Source organism: Pelobates fuscus, chromosome 4 (assembly GCF_036172605.1).
Source record: "Pelobates fuscus isolate aPelFus1 chromosome 4, aPelFus1.pri, whole genome shotgun sequence".
Lineage (NCBI taxonomy): Eukaryota > Metazoa > Chordata > Amphibia > Anura > Pelobatidae > Pelobates > Pelobates fuscus.
Window position 1 is genome coordinate 271,201,871 of NC_086320.1, and position 13,752 is coordinate 271,215,622.

At 38.4% G+C, this 13,752-nt stretch overlaps 1 protein-coding gene across 2 annotated transcripts in view; it reads right to left on the reverse strand.

Moving 5' to 3' along the window:
• Nucleotides 1-13,752, reverse strand: part of CNTNAP2 (contactin associated protein 2) — a 1,581,556-nt gene that overhangs the window by 87,156 nt on the left and 1,480,648 nt on the right. For both annotated transcript variants that reach the window (XM_063452116.1, XM_063452115.1), the window contains exons 18-20: nucleotides 7,601-7,837; nucleotides 3,331-3,567; nucleotides 1,250-1,386 (exon numbers count right to left, since the gene is read on the reverse strand). In XM_063452116.1, coding sequence (XP_063308186.1) covers nucleotides 1,250-1,386; nucleotides 3,331-3,567; nucleotides 7,601-7,837 — 611 coding nt within the window. The remainder of the gene's footprint in view (nucleotides 1-1,249; nucleotides 1,387-3,330; nucleotides 3,568-7,600; nucleotides 7,838-13,752) is intronic.

Here is a 13,752-nt window from a genome sequence, read left to right on the forward strand (position 1 = left end):
TGCTATGCCGTTAAACCTTCCTTTTGTAGGACTGCATAGATCGACCTACAAAAAGGCTTTGGGAAAGGGTTACATGCCAGTAAAGGCAGTACTTTATCATAAAATAATACACTTGGATCACATTTGTAGCCTAAATATGGTTTCTCCTTTCACAATAGAGAAATGTAAATAATAAGTGGACCAAATCATTTGAGAGCAATAGGAGAGTGGAGTTCTGCAACTGACTAAACAGTGTGGTTAATGCAATATGTATTCCAACTGCATGTGATATGTCATAAACCTCAGAGGACAGAGAGACAATAAAACAGTATGATTGAAAATGAAGTGCCTGCAGGGCTCTATCTATATTTTATAAATCCTAGATATTAAACTATATCTAAATAAAAGGAATATCTCACACCTGCAAGTGTAATATATTGACATTCTTGGAAACAAAATGGCTGTTTCCCAATGGAAAAGAACTCATTCAACTTTTGCCACACCTCTGACACATATAGGATTAACATTTGCTGCCAGCTGGGCATGTGGTGGCCCTAAGAGCACATAAGCATTTATCCCTGAATGTTCACAAATTAAAAATATAGCATAAAAATAGATACTTAAGTATAAGCCTGTTTAGTTTTAAAAATAAAGACACAATAGCAGGAGCAGATGTTCAACATCTGCAACATCAGGCCGTCTCGTCTACGAAGAAAAAAAGCTATCCTGTGGGATATGTGGTTTCTTATTCAATCTTTATAGCGCTTCCACATTAAATTATAATAGTTATGACACATTTCAAGCCACTCAAAGTTCAATCTATGCTAGTGAGTCTCCAGCTGCTATGTTAATAGAGCAGTTATAGAGTTTGTAACTCAGTTTATTATTATATTTGTTGGCAGTTTACCTTTGTGAATAAAACCTTGTTGGAATTCTGTATCCCACAGCTCTAGGGTTGTATTAGCGCACAATAAATATGAGGCTTCGTGTTTGCCAAGCAGCTTACGTCCTTTGCCAACAGGAAAAATATTAACATCTACTGTGACATATGATGTACTATAAATTCAAGTATTAAAATGAGAAACTGAGAGTATTTTATCTTTTGTTTGAAGCAAAACATTGATGTTAAAGTCATTTTAAAATAAAATAATGTGAATTGAGATACTGCACACTATACATCATTATTGCCAGGTTCCACTCTCTTTTGATATGAATTTACTCTCTCTATATATAATTTATAGAACTATATAAGTACATTTATGCATCTTACCTGGAAAAGTATGTTTCTTCCAACCCTGGTGATATTGACATTGTGAGGCTGTCCGTTTGCCATATTTCTATGATTGGTGATATCTAAGTTATATGGCTCTTTCGTACCACCCAAATTGTACCGTATTTGTAATATGCCTGCAAGAGATGAAATAATGCATGACAATACTACAATACATATAGAGTAGCAATACAAGTGCTTAATTAGGGTGTTAAGCAGAGCTCAACATCAGCATCTCAGAATGTAGAACATGACTCTGGTAGATAAACTGTATCTAATGTCTTTTTAATGATGCTAATTTATGTTCATCAGTAGAATACCTGTGAGCGTAAGAGACACCTGAGCGTAAAGAGGCTCTAGACAACCACTAAAGGCGCTTCCTATTACGGTCCTGTAATCTTTGCAGAACTGAAATTCAGCATCTTCATGAAAACAGTGAATGCTCCGCCTACAAAAGCATTGGGCTAATATAACCCCACGAGTAGATACTGATTTGAACAGACTGGTGACTGCAATGCATGCAGTAGGCCCACAAGTACTTCTTACGTAGTTACATAGTTACACCGCTGAAAGAAGACATCAAGTTCAGCCTTTGTAACATTTATTTTTGCTATTGATCAAAAAGAAGTAAAAACAAAAAACAAAAAAAACAATCTGAAGTGCTTCCAATTTTGCAAAAATAGGCCCTTCTTGACCTCAGAATGGCATTCAGATATCTCCTTGGATCCTCACACCCATACAGCCAACTCACGCTTGCAGGACTTCTCACGGGTGGCCCCATTCCTATGGAATAGCCTGCCTACCACCATCAGACTCTCCCTTAGTCTTCAGTCATTTAAGAAGTGCCTTAAAACCCATATCTTTAGGAAAGCTTATGACCTCCCAGAGTAACCTCTACCTCACATACCTGTCTCCTGATTGCTATTTTCTGTCCTGTTTTATACCCCACCTCCTACAGACTTTAAGCTTGTTTGAGCAGGGTCCTCATCCTGTAATTTTTCTTGTAATTGTCCTATTTATACTTAAATCCCCCCTCTCATAATATTGTAAAGCACCATGGAATCTGTTGGCGCTTTATTAATGGCAATAATAATAATAATGTTACAGATGATGTAAAATCAGTGTTCCACCATCTGCATTCCTGGGGATGGCACAATTCAATCATGTTCAAACAAACCCCTCATGCCTAAACCTAGTTGAAACTGTTGTAGTTCTTGTTGACCCAATAGAACGTTCACTGTATTTTCTCTGGTTTTGACCTTGGACAGTTTTCTGATTATCCTGATCTGCGTGCTCCTAAATTATTGGCCTGTATTCCATTTATTTTCTCCTGCCCTTGACTTTTGGCTTGCACTGTATCTGTTGAGTCCAGCCATGCTGAACTGGTACTACAGGCTCTTCCTATGCTCGATTTTTGTATAATTTGTGTCTTCGAAGTTCCCAGATACCATTCCACAAGTGTAATAACACTCTTTAGATAACATTTGCCAAACGCTGATCTTTAGCTCTTTAAAAAGCAACATATATTATTATTATTATTATTATTGCCATTTATATAGCGCCAACAGATTTCGTAGTACTTTACAATATTATGAGAGGGGGGATTTTACTATAAATAGGATAATTACAAGAAAACTTACAGGAACAATAGGTTGAAGAGGACCCTGCTCAAACAAGCTTACAGTCTACTTTCAGTAGTTTACCAAGGAATGGGAAATAATTATATCACAGAGAATGCTGCCACTAATGTCCAGAATATCTTTCTATGGCTGTTTAAAAAGAATGTACAGTAATGCACTCCATTCATGATTGGGAATTTCCCCAAATAACATGTGGCAATGAGTGTGAAAGAGAGTGAGCCACTGTGGGGTATTGTTGCTACTATATCTAAAACATTATAATTTAATAGAATTTATTTTTAAAGCTAGAATATAAAACATAATATATATTATAAATGTATCCAAGGACATATCTGAAAAAAACAAAAAGAAGTGACTGAATCCCAACTGTTCATTTAATATTACTGCTATTATTACATTTACAGTACCTATACGTATACTATAACAAGTATTAATCCTTACCAGAGTTCTTGAGGAGGACTGCTAGGTAGTCTTGAGTATATGAACTGACATACAAGATAATGCATGGGGTCTTAGTGGTGCTGAAGCTAAACAGCAGTTCCTCTTTTGCTAGAACAATGTCTGAAGCAGAGCTTTGAGGTACATTCACATTCTCTTTTGGACTCACAATGGCTGATGTCGATGCTGAATGGAAGTTGTATCTAAGCCATGTACCTTCTTCAAAATACCCCCCAACATCTGCAAAAGTAGAAGTTTATCAGAAGTGCACAAATAAGATACATATATTTGTGTTGGTAATAAATTATGATAAGAAGTAGGCAAGTGACTGGTTATTAAAAGATGGTCACCAGGAATGAGAAATTAAATTACCATAAACAATTAGAGAGAAAGTGTTAAAGTACTGTACTTTAGTACTAGACACATTTGGTGGACCATATAGTCTCTAAAAACTGCAATCCAACGTTAGGTACATTCTCAGTGTATTAAACCACACACATTAATTTTTATTGGGGAAAAAAAAGCTAAATTTGACTTGAAATCTTATATCAGGGGTCGCTTCAGGATAACACGAGTTTTGACATGCCTAAGTTAAAGTGAATGTAATTTTAAATCTGTTTTCCTTCATTTTGCTCCTCGAATTATTGTGACGAGCACTGGGTACTGGTGGATGGGAGTTAAAGTTTCATTCACATGAATAGTTGGAGGGCTATGGACCAGGACAGAATAATACGTCAAATCGGTGACATTGCCAAGAGTCTCATTGCATATTGTGGCCCAGAGCAACATGAATCCTCTGCTTCTGGATGAAATGCATGAGGGAGTAATTCCTGCTGCCACCTTATCCTCTACCACACAGAGCAAATCAAATGAGCAGGAAAGAGTAGATCTTATTATTCCCATGTGTAAAACTACCAGCGAATAGCCTCTGGAAGAATATTCTGGCATGGAATTTTATGGTCCTTGTGGGAGGTAAAGAAGAGTATAGACATCTTTCAGCCAAGGATCTTCAGCACATGCTGAGGTTTTGATTGATAAACTTTCAGTTTTCAGACAAATGCAGACATACATTTTAATATAATGCAATGCATGACAATATTCCAATATTTTATTTATTATCTATTTTATGCAAATATATCAGTTTTTGTTCAACATTTCTACATTCTTTGGGACATTCAAAATCTGAATTTTATTTTTAACTATTTCTTACGTGACCCCTTTGTACTTAGTTAATCTCTTTAGCAATTATTTTATTCCCTTTTTTTAATATTGCAAAACGTATAAGGCATAGCAATGCTGCAATGTCATTAATACACAGCAGAGCCTTACAATTTATGTTCATTTTCTGATATTGTTTTGTTTTCTCCTGAACAAATATGAGTCCCGCTGGCTCCATTACTTTACCGGTGTACAATGTAAAAATCTATAAATTGACAAAAGACATTTGAAGAAAAAAACTTTATATTCAATATATTCCCAGCAGAGGAAGTTTGCAAGGAGTCTGAATGCAGGTTTATGGCACTCAATGCAACTGTATCTGCAATATGTCTATTTGAAGAACCACATCCAATTATGCAAGCTATGAGTGGTGACAAACTGGGTTTGGAAGAGAAAACTGAGAGCTGCATTTTGTCCGTGGCTGTTGAGACCAGCACTGACCATCTATATTTGTTCTAAATCACATGTTTTGAAAGTAGGTCAGTTAGATTAAATGTTTAATAAAAAAATGCAGACAGTGCTAAATTTTAAATTATGATGTAAATGTTTATGTATTTTTTTACATTATTATAATTTTATTTAAAAGGTGTCATCACCTTTTCATATATAAAGCATGGATGCAGCCTATTTTGTTATATCTAGCTCAGTTTTAATTTAGGTGTTGTCTATTCCTACCCAAAATATTAATTGACCAAAGCCAACGAGAAATACTGAGAATATTGAGAAGCAAGGATTGCAGGAAAGAGAGTTAAAAACTTTACAGAATAATAAAAAAAAAAGACTAGTTTATCATGCAAAATACATAAATCGCATCACAAATACTTTAATTTGAATGTGTCTTCACAAACTGCTGACAGGTGTAATTGTTTAAGTTATGTATTACATTATTATTGTTAAGTATTCTATTTCCATAAATTAATTTATTAACATAGGTAATATAGTCTTTATATGTATGATATATATATGTATATATGCTATACTAACATTACATTTCAAAGACAAGCTTCAAGCGTTCAAGAGTTTTCAAAGAAAGCTTGTCTTTGAAATATTATGCTAGTCCAATAAAAAAGATATAATTTAATACTGCAATATTTTGGCATCTTGTCTATTGGACTAATACAGCTAATCCAATCTACTATATATATATATATATATATATTATATACAGTATCATATATTATATATGAGTACACCCCTCACATCTTTTCAGATATTTTATTATATCTTTTCACGTGGCAACACTGAAGAAATGGCACTCTTCTAGAATGTAAAGTAGTAAGTGTACAGCCTGTATAACAGTGTAAATTTGCTGTCCCCTCAAAATAACTCAACACACAGCCATTAATGTCTAAACCATTTGCAACAAAAGTGAGAACACCCCTAAGTGGAAATGTCCAAATTGGGCCCAATTAGCCATTTTCTGGTGTCATGTGACTTATTAGTGTTACAAGGTCTCAGGTGTGAATGTGGAGCAGGTGTGTTACATTTGGTGTTATTGCTCTCACACTCTCTCATACTGGTCACTGGAAGTTCAACATGGCACCTAATGGCAAATAACTCTCTGAAGATCTAAAGAAAAGAATTGTTGCTCTGCATAAAGATGTCTTAGGCTATAAGAAGATTGCCAAGACCCTGAAACTGAGCAGCAGCATGGTGGGCAAAACCACACAGCGATTTTGCAGGACAGGTTCCACTCAGAACAGGCCTCTCATGGTCGACCAAAGATGTTGAGTGCATGTGCTCAGCGTCATACCCAGAGGGAGTTTTTGCAAAATTCATGTATGAGTGCTGCCAGGTGGAAGGGGTGGTGGGTCAGCCTGTCAGTGCTCAGACCATTCGCCGCACACTGCATCAAAGTGGTCTGCATGGCTGTCGTCCCAGAACTAAGCCTCTTCTAAAGATGATACACAAGAAAGCCCGCAAACAGTTTTTTGAAGACTAGCAGACTAAGGACATGGGTTACTGGAACCATGTCCTGTGGCCCGATGAGACCAAGATAAACTTATTTGGTTCAGATGTTGTCAAGTGTGTGTGGCAGCAACCAGGTGAGGAGTACAAAGACAAGCATGTCTTGTCTACAGTTAAGCATGGTGGTGGGAGTGTCATGGTCTGGGCCTGCATGAGTGCTGCCGGCACTGGGGAGCTACAGTTCATTGAGAAAACCATGAATACCAACATATACTAAAGCAGAGCTTGATCCCCTCCCTTCAGAGACTTAGCTGCAGGGGAGTATTCCAACATGATAATGACCCCAAACACACCTCCAAGACAACCACTGCCTTGCTAAAGAAGCTGAAGGTAAAGGTGATGGACAGGCCAAGCATGTCTCCAGACCTTAACCCTATTGAGTATCTGTGGAGCATCCTCAAATGGAAGGTGGGGGAGCGCAAGGTCTCTAACATCCAACAGCTCTGTGATGTAGTCATGGAGGAGTGGAAGAAGACTCCAGTGGCAACCTGTGAACTCCATGCCCATAAGAGTTAAAGCAGTGCTGGAAGATAATGGTGGCCACACAAAATATTGACACTTTGGGCCCAATTTGTAAAATTCCATTTTGGGGTGTACTTAGTTTTGTTGCCAACAGTTTAGACATTAATGGCTGTGTGTTGAGTTATTTTGAGGGGGACAGCAAATTTACACTGTTATAAGGTACACTTACTACTTTACATTGTAGCAGAGTGTAATTTCTTCAGTGTTGTCACATGAAAATATATAATAAAATATTTACAAAAAATATGAGGGGTGTACTCACTTTTGTGAAATACTGTATATATATATATATATATATATATATATGTATATATATATATATATATATATATATATATATATATATATATATATATATACACATATATATCATATTATTTATTGTTGATATTTTTCCATAAAGCTTTGCGATGCATACACCCACACACATTCCTCACCTACACCCGAACAAAGAAGGAGAGAGGAGAGAATGGTAGATACATAGGCATGATGAAGGGGCATTTCAATTCCTTCTAGTTTACTGTGAGGATCAAAAGTGGAAAAAAAGTTAATTACAATGATTTACCTTTTATACAAAAAGGTCCGTCATACGCAGTCCTTGAGCAGTCACATGAGTAACCATTGTATTTTTCCACACACCTTCCGCCATTCTGACAGAACATTCCAAAGCTGGTACAGTGACCGGAACAGCCTGGCTTCACCCCTGGTGTGACTTTTGCCCTCTCTTCCAAGTCTAGTGTGACACCATTCATTCTCAAAGATCGAATACAGCCGAGGAATCCCCTCTGATCTCCTGCCGCACCTTGGTTTGTGGAAAAAAATAAATCTTGTCATGTCTGAGTGAATAGCATATTTCTTTAATTCTAAAAGCACTATAAGAAACCTTCCTGCTTATATTCTTTTGACATGATGGCCTCTATTTAATATTTTTGGATAAGCGTTTCAAATGATTAAAGGAGGGTCAGAAACACAAGCATGTATTCCTGACCCTATAGGGTTAAAACCACCACATAGCCACCCTGAGCCCCTCATGCCTCCCTAAATATAGAACTCTTACTTGTATTTAGGTCTGGAGCTGCTTACTTTGTCACTGTTTCCTTTAGACCTGCCCACTGCCGGTTGACATTGACAGAAGTGGTAGCCTGATCCAATCACAATGCTTCCCCATAGGATTGGCTGTGACTGACAAAAAGGCAGATCAGGGCAGAGCCAGCACAATTCAAGCATTGCCCTGGCCAATCAGCATCTCCTCATAGAATCAATGAATCTCTATGAGGAAAGTTCAGTGTCTGCATGCAGAGGGAGGAGACACTAAATGTTTGGATGCATTCTAGGCAGCCATGACCCAGAAGGATCTCTAACAGCCATCTGAGGAGTGGCCAGTGAAGTTACCACTAGGCTGTAATGTAAACACTGCATTTTCTCTGAAAAGACAGTGTTTACAGCAAAAAGCCTGAAGGTAATGATTCTACTCACCAGAACAAATTCAATAAGCTGTAGTTGTTCTGGTGACTGTAGTGTCCCTTTAAATATTTTTGGTCCAATTTTTTACATTGTTTAAGTCACCATTAAAGGCCACTTTTTGTAAAAATAAATAAATATTTAAATAGTTTATCCTCCCCATAAATAAATCATTTGAAAAGCTTCTGAAAAATTATTAAATTGAGATACATATTTGTCTTAGCATTAGTGCCCGTTATTGAGAAAAAATATGAGGTAATAAGTCTTTCAGCAGGGACAGAGTTGGAGGAGAATACACGAATTTGGGTATAGGGTTAACCCACTACTTTTACAATCAATAACTGTAAAATAGAAATATTGAAATGTAAATCAATCATGACTGCTCAACTGCAAGCTCAACATTTGTTTCCAAAAGTATTGTTATGCTGGGAACATTGCTACTTCTTTACCTTGGGGATCTTTCCTTCCTCTTCCTATATTTAAAAAATGAATGGTTTAGCAGGGACTCCAACAAACTTAATGGCTTTTGAGTATATCGGTTTAGTGGACAGATCTAATCTCTCCCTCCCACAATTTCCCAGGAATCAGCAATGGGCGTCCACCATGGAGGCTATGAAGCAGATTCATCAAATTACCACGTATGGTTTTGTTAGTATGACCTCTAATTTTGCTGCAGGTACAGGTAAATATTGCTTATATTACCTATTAAATCCATACTTTGTTAAGCATTGAAAATATTTAGAACAAATACATTTCTATATCTGCTGCGCTAACCCAATATACGTGCCTAAAATATTTCTCAACTATATAGCCTATGGTTAGGGCCAGGCTTATTGCCCATAAAGAAGCCTTGGCTAATACGTAGAACACCGACCATATGGTCAGAAAATCAAGATATTAAAAACAATGCCTTTCGAGCAGCCCTTACTTGCTTGGTGTTCTTCTAATCTCTGTCCTACACGCATAGACTGGTTGTATCTCAACTCACCGTGTTTTATTTGTTCCAATGTATTTGATGAAATTGCTACATTTCAAAATAAAGAATTTTAAAAAAGAAATACTCAGTATAGAGAAGCAAGCTTAGAAAATACTGTTATCATTGAGGCATTCTTTTAGTTTTAAAGACTTTTCATAACAAAAAATTCTGTCATGCAAACTTTAAATCTCAATTACAAAAGTCAATCTTATTTTCCGAGCATAGTTACAAGATATAAGATTTAAAAAAAAGAAAGTTGTGTTTTTTTTGGTGTCTTCAGCTTCTCAGCACCATGGTAATGGGTTCTGATATGACAAGGCATTAAAGAATTTACATAATGTTCCTCTTCCTTCAGAGCTGAACATTCAAGCAAATAATTGAATATTCTGACTTTTCTGTCTTGCAGATTGGAATATAGAGTGGCATAAAAAAAAAAATAATCTTTCCGATACCATACTACTATCGGTAGTTAAGCTCCCTATTAAATAGATGTTAGTTACCATAGTTACATCAACAGTTTTTGGCTTGACAATTATATGTGCACCTTCTGACCTAAAACCTTGGCAAAAAATATAAGCCTATATGAAGCACTTTCACACAATTTAATTAGAAACTCAGTAAGAGATGTGGCAGGAAACATAAATATGCTCTTTATGTGCCATGGTATTAAAAATTTATTTATCTTTTGTGCTAGAGGAGTCTATTTAATTCATAAAAACATAAGTGATGTGATGCCCTTTTGAATTGGATGTCAATTAGACTCAAGATGTCTACTCCCACTCGGTGTCCAGATGTTCTATACAATGTTTGGCAGGAACTTTCTAACAAAATAATATGACAGTTGTAAAATCGGAGTGAACTTTTCTGGCATTTCACATTAGTTTACGTAGGAACTGGATTGATCATTTTGTGTAATATCTAGCAAAATCTATAGCATCTACACAGCTCCAGCTGCCTAAAACAGTGAAATAAATATGGTCGAGGTGAGTGTGTATGTGAGGGTGCAGTGTGTATGTGAGGGTGCAGTGTGTGTGTGTGAGGGGTGCAGTGTGTGTGAGTGTGCAGTGTGAGAGTGCAATGTGTGTGAGGGATGTGGTGTGTATGTGAGGGTGTAATGTTTGTGTGAGGGGTTCAGTGTGTAAGTGAGAAGTGCAATGTGTGTGTGAGAGGTGCAGTGTGTGATCGTGTTGGGAGGTATTGTGTATATGGGGTGTAGATTATGGCATATGTATTTATATATGTTGCTTTACCAGGAGGGGGGACATTGCTTGTAATCCCTGGTGGTCTGATGGTGTTGCCCTGATGAGTGAACTTTAGCCTGCAGCCCCTGGGGCTAGAGTTCACTCTCGCGAGATCAGAGCATTGTCATGGTAACCTCGGCAACACTCTGAGCTCGCAAGAGGAACCTTCTGGAGCTGCAGGCTAGAGCTTGTGGGAATTTCGGTGCAAGTGGGCTATCTATCTATCTATCATCAACATATAACAATAGAAAAATGAGTAATTGAGCTAATTTTATAACTGAGAAGGGGGTCTCTAAGCCAATGCAACCCGTATATTTTTTTTTTTTTTAAATGTTTAAGACTGTTTTAAACACGCTTGGACCGTCTTCATTCCAGATGTTGTGTAATACGTGATTTTTTCTCATCACTATAGCTGTAAAAAAGCATTATGGGAGAGCTAGGCCACACCATCTGGAGTGCCAAACGATGCCTACAATTGGTCCAAACCATCTATCATTTATCCATAGTTCACTCTAGTAAAATAGAATGCCTTATCAGTGTTCATATTACCAGCTAAATAATGTACAACAGCTCTGTATATGAAGATGAAAAAAACTCTTTGCAAGTTGTGTTTTAATAGACCACAGTATACTTAGAAAAAAAAAGCAAGGTTAGAAATTAAAATATCCTAAAGTAACACAAAAGGATCCATTAATCTTTGTTACAAAATGGCATTTGTCACTTGGTAATTTCATATGACAAGGGCATTTTTGTTGTTGCTGATATCAAAAACAAAATTTGCATTAACTATCAAAGCATGTTTTCAAAAATCAATGGCGCTTTCCATGAAAGCAGCAGACTATAATTCTTTAAGGACTGCAAAATAGTTTGAGTTAATGTATTTCTAAAAGGATTTGGGTGCATAGAGGTATGTTTTTGGCAAAGTACATAAGTACCTACATTCATACTTTCAATTTCAGTGCATCGCTCTGTCAGACAAGGATTTTGTACATTATCAGAATATATATGTTTTTTTTAATAAACTACTAATCCCTGAATAAAATAATGCATACTGAGATCAGGCTAAGCAACACAGAGCCCTAAACCTGTTATAATAATGGGTTAATATAAGGGACAGCTAGTTGTGAGGAGTCTATAGATGATTTACATAATTTAGGACACTTGGAGTTTTTTTCCATGTTTGCTATTTTGGCCTACATTTTTCAAGTTAGATGCCAATTAATTGTAGCTCAGTGTTTTGAGAATAAACTTTGACATGTTCAAGAAGCCATGTGGATGTTATAAGTCCACAGAATTTTTCTGGCATTTTTAGCAATTGCCACAATCCTGCTACTTGCATGTTTCCTTCTGCAGTTTTTCAAACTCTGCACGAGATAAAAACATACCCTAAAAGTGGTGAGTTATATTCAGAAATGAACTTGTGAGCTGTGATAGCAAATATAGTAGATATAAAAAGTAAATATCGTAGATAGTAATATGCCATTTTCTTCCAGGAAATAGTCAATCAAACTGTATGTGAGCACTAGTGATGTCCCGAACGGTTCGCTAGCGAATAGTTCCTGGCGAACATAGCATGTTCGCGTTCGCCACGGATGGCGAACATATGCGATGTTCGGTCCGCCCCCTATTCATCATCATTGAGTAAACTTTGACCCTGTACCTCACAGTCAGCAGACACATTCCAGCCAATCAGCAGCAGACCCTCCCTCCCAGACCCTCCCACCTCCTAGACAACATACAATTTAGATTAATTCTGAAGCTGCATTAATTTTTTTTATTGAAATCCATCCAATCACAGTGCTCTGTGTCATTTTACACAGCGTGGGAAAATTCCAAAGAACTTTCCCACACTGTGTAAAATGACAAAGAGCACAATGATTGGCTTAAACCCACCAATCAGAGTGTTCTTAGCCTAATTGCAGGGCGGGGCAAGGCTTTATAAGCCTTCCCCCGCCCTGCGTAGCTCAGTCTGCGCGGAGCCCTCCATGGGTAAAGATGGATTTTTTTTTGCGCTCAGGTTTTTTCTTTTTCGTCAGGTTTTTTTTGGCGCTCGGGTTTATTTTATTTTATTTTAAGTTCGTCGGGTATGATGGCTTTTTATTTGGCCTTTTTTGGGGCTGAAAAATTAAGATTTTAGAAAAAAGAAGACGTCAAATGGTAAGTTTAATTTTTTTTACAGGTTAGTTATTTTATTCCCCCTCACTATTTTTAGGGTGAGGGGGGTAGGTAGGGGATAGTTTGATTTGGGTGGGGGGGGTGACTAGGGGCTTGGGACCCCTAGTCACCTTGATTGGGGGTGGGGGATTTTCATTTAGGGCCCCCACCTGCCGCTCAGGGGTGGGAGCCGGGGGGGACAGTATGTCCCCCCCTATCTTTATTGAGGGCCCCCACCCACCGCTCAGGGGTGGGGGCCATGGGGGAGGACAGTAGCTCCCCCCTTATGGTTTTTTTAGGGCCCCCACCCTCCGCTCAGGGGTGGGTGCCGGGGGGAGGGCGGTAGGTCCCCCCCACTATTCTTATCTAGGGCCCCCACCCACTGCTCAGGGGTGGGGGCCAGGGGGAGGCCAGTAGGTCCCCCCCTCTCTTTATTTAGGGCCCCACCCACCGCTCAGGGGTGGGGACCAGGGGGGAGGACAGTAGGTCCCCCCTCTTATTGTTTTTTTAGGGCCCCCACCCACCGCTAAGGGGTGGGGGCTGGGTGGGACAGTAGGTCCCCCTTATTGTTTTTTAGGGCCCCCACCCACCACTCAGGGGTGGGGGCTGGGGGGGAGGATGGTAGCCCCCCTACCATTCTTAGCTAGGGCCCCCACCCACCGCTCAGGGGTGGGGGCCGGGGGGAGGACATGCATCAACTATGTAATTGTCCATGGGAGTTTTGCCATGGATCCCCCTCCGGTATGCCACAGTCCAGGTGTTAGTCCCCTTCAAACAACTTTTCCATCACTATTGTGGCCAGAAAGAGTCCCTGTGGGTTTTAAAATTTGCCTGCCTATTGAAGTCTATGGCGGTTTTCCCAGTTCGCCCGTTCGCAAACATTTG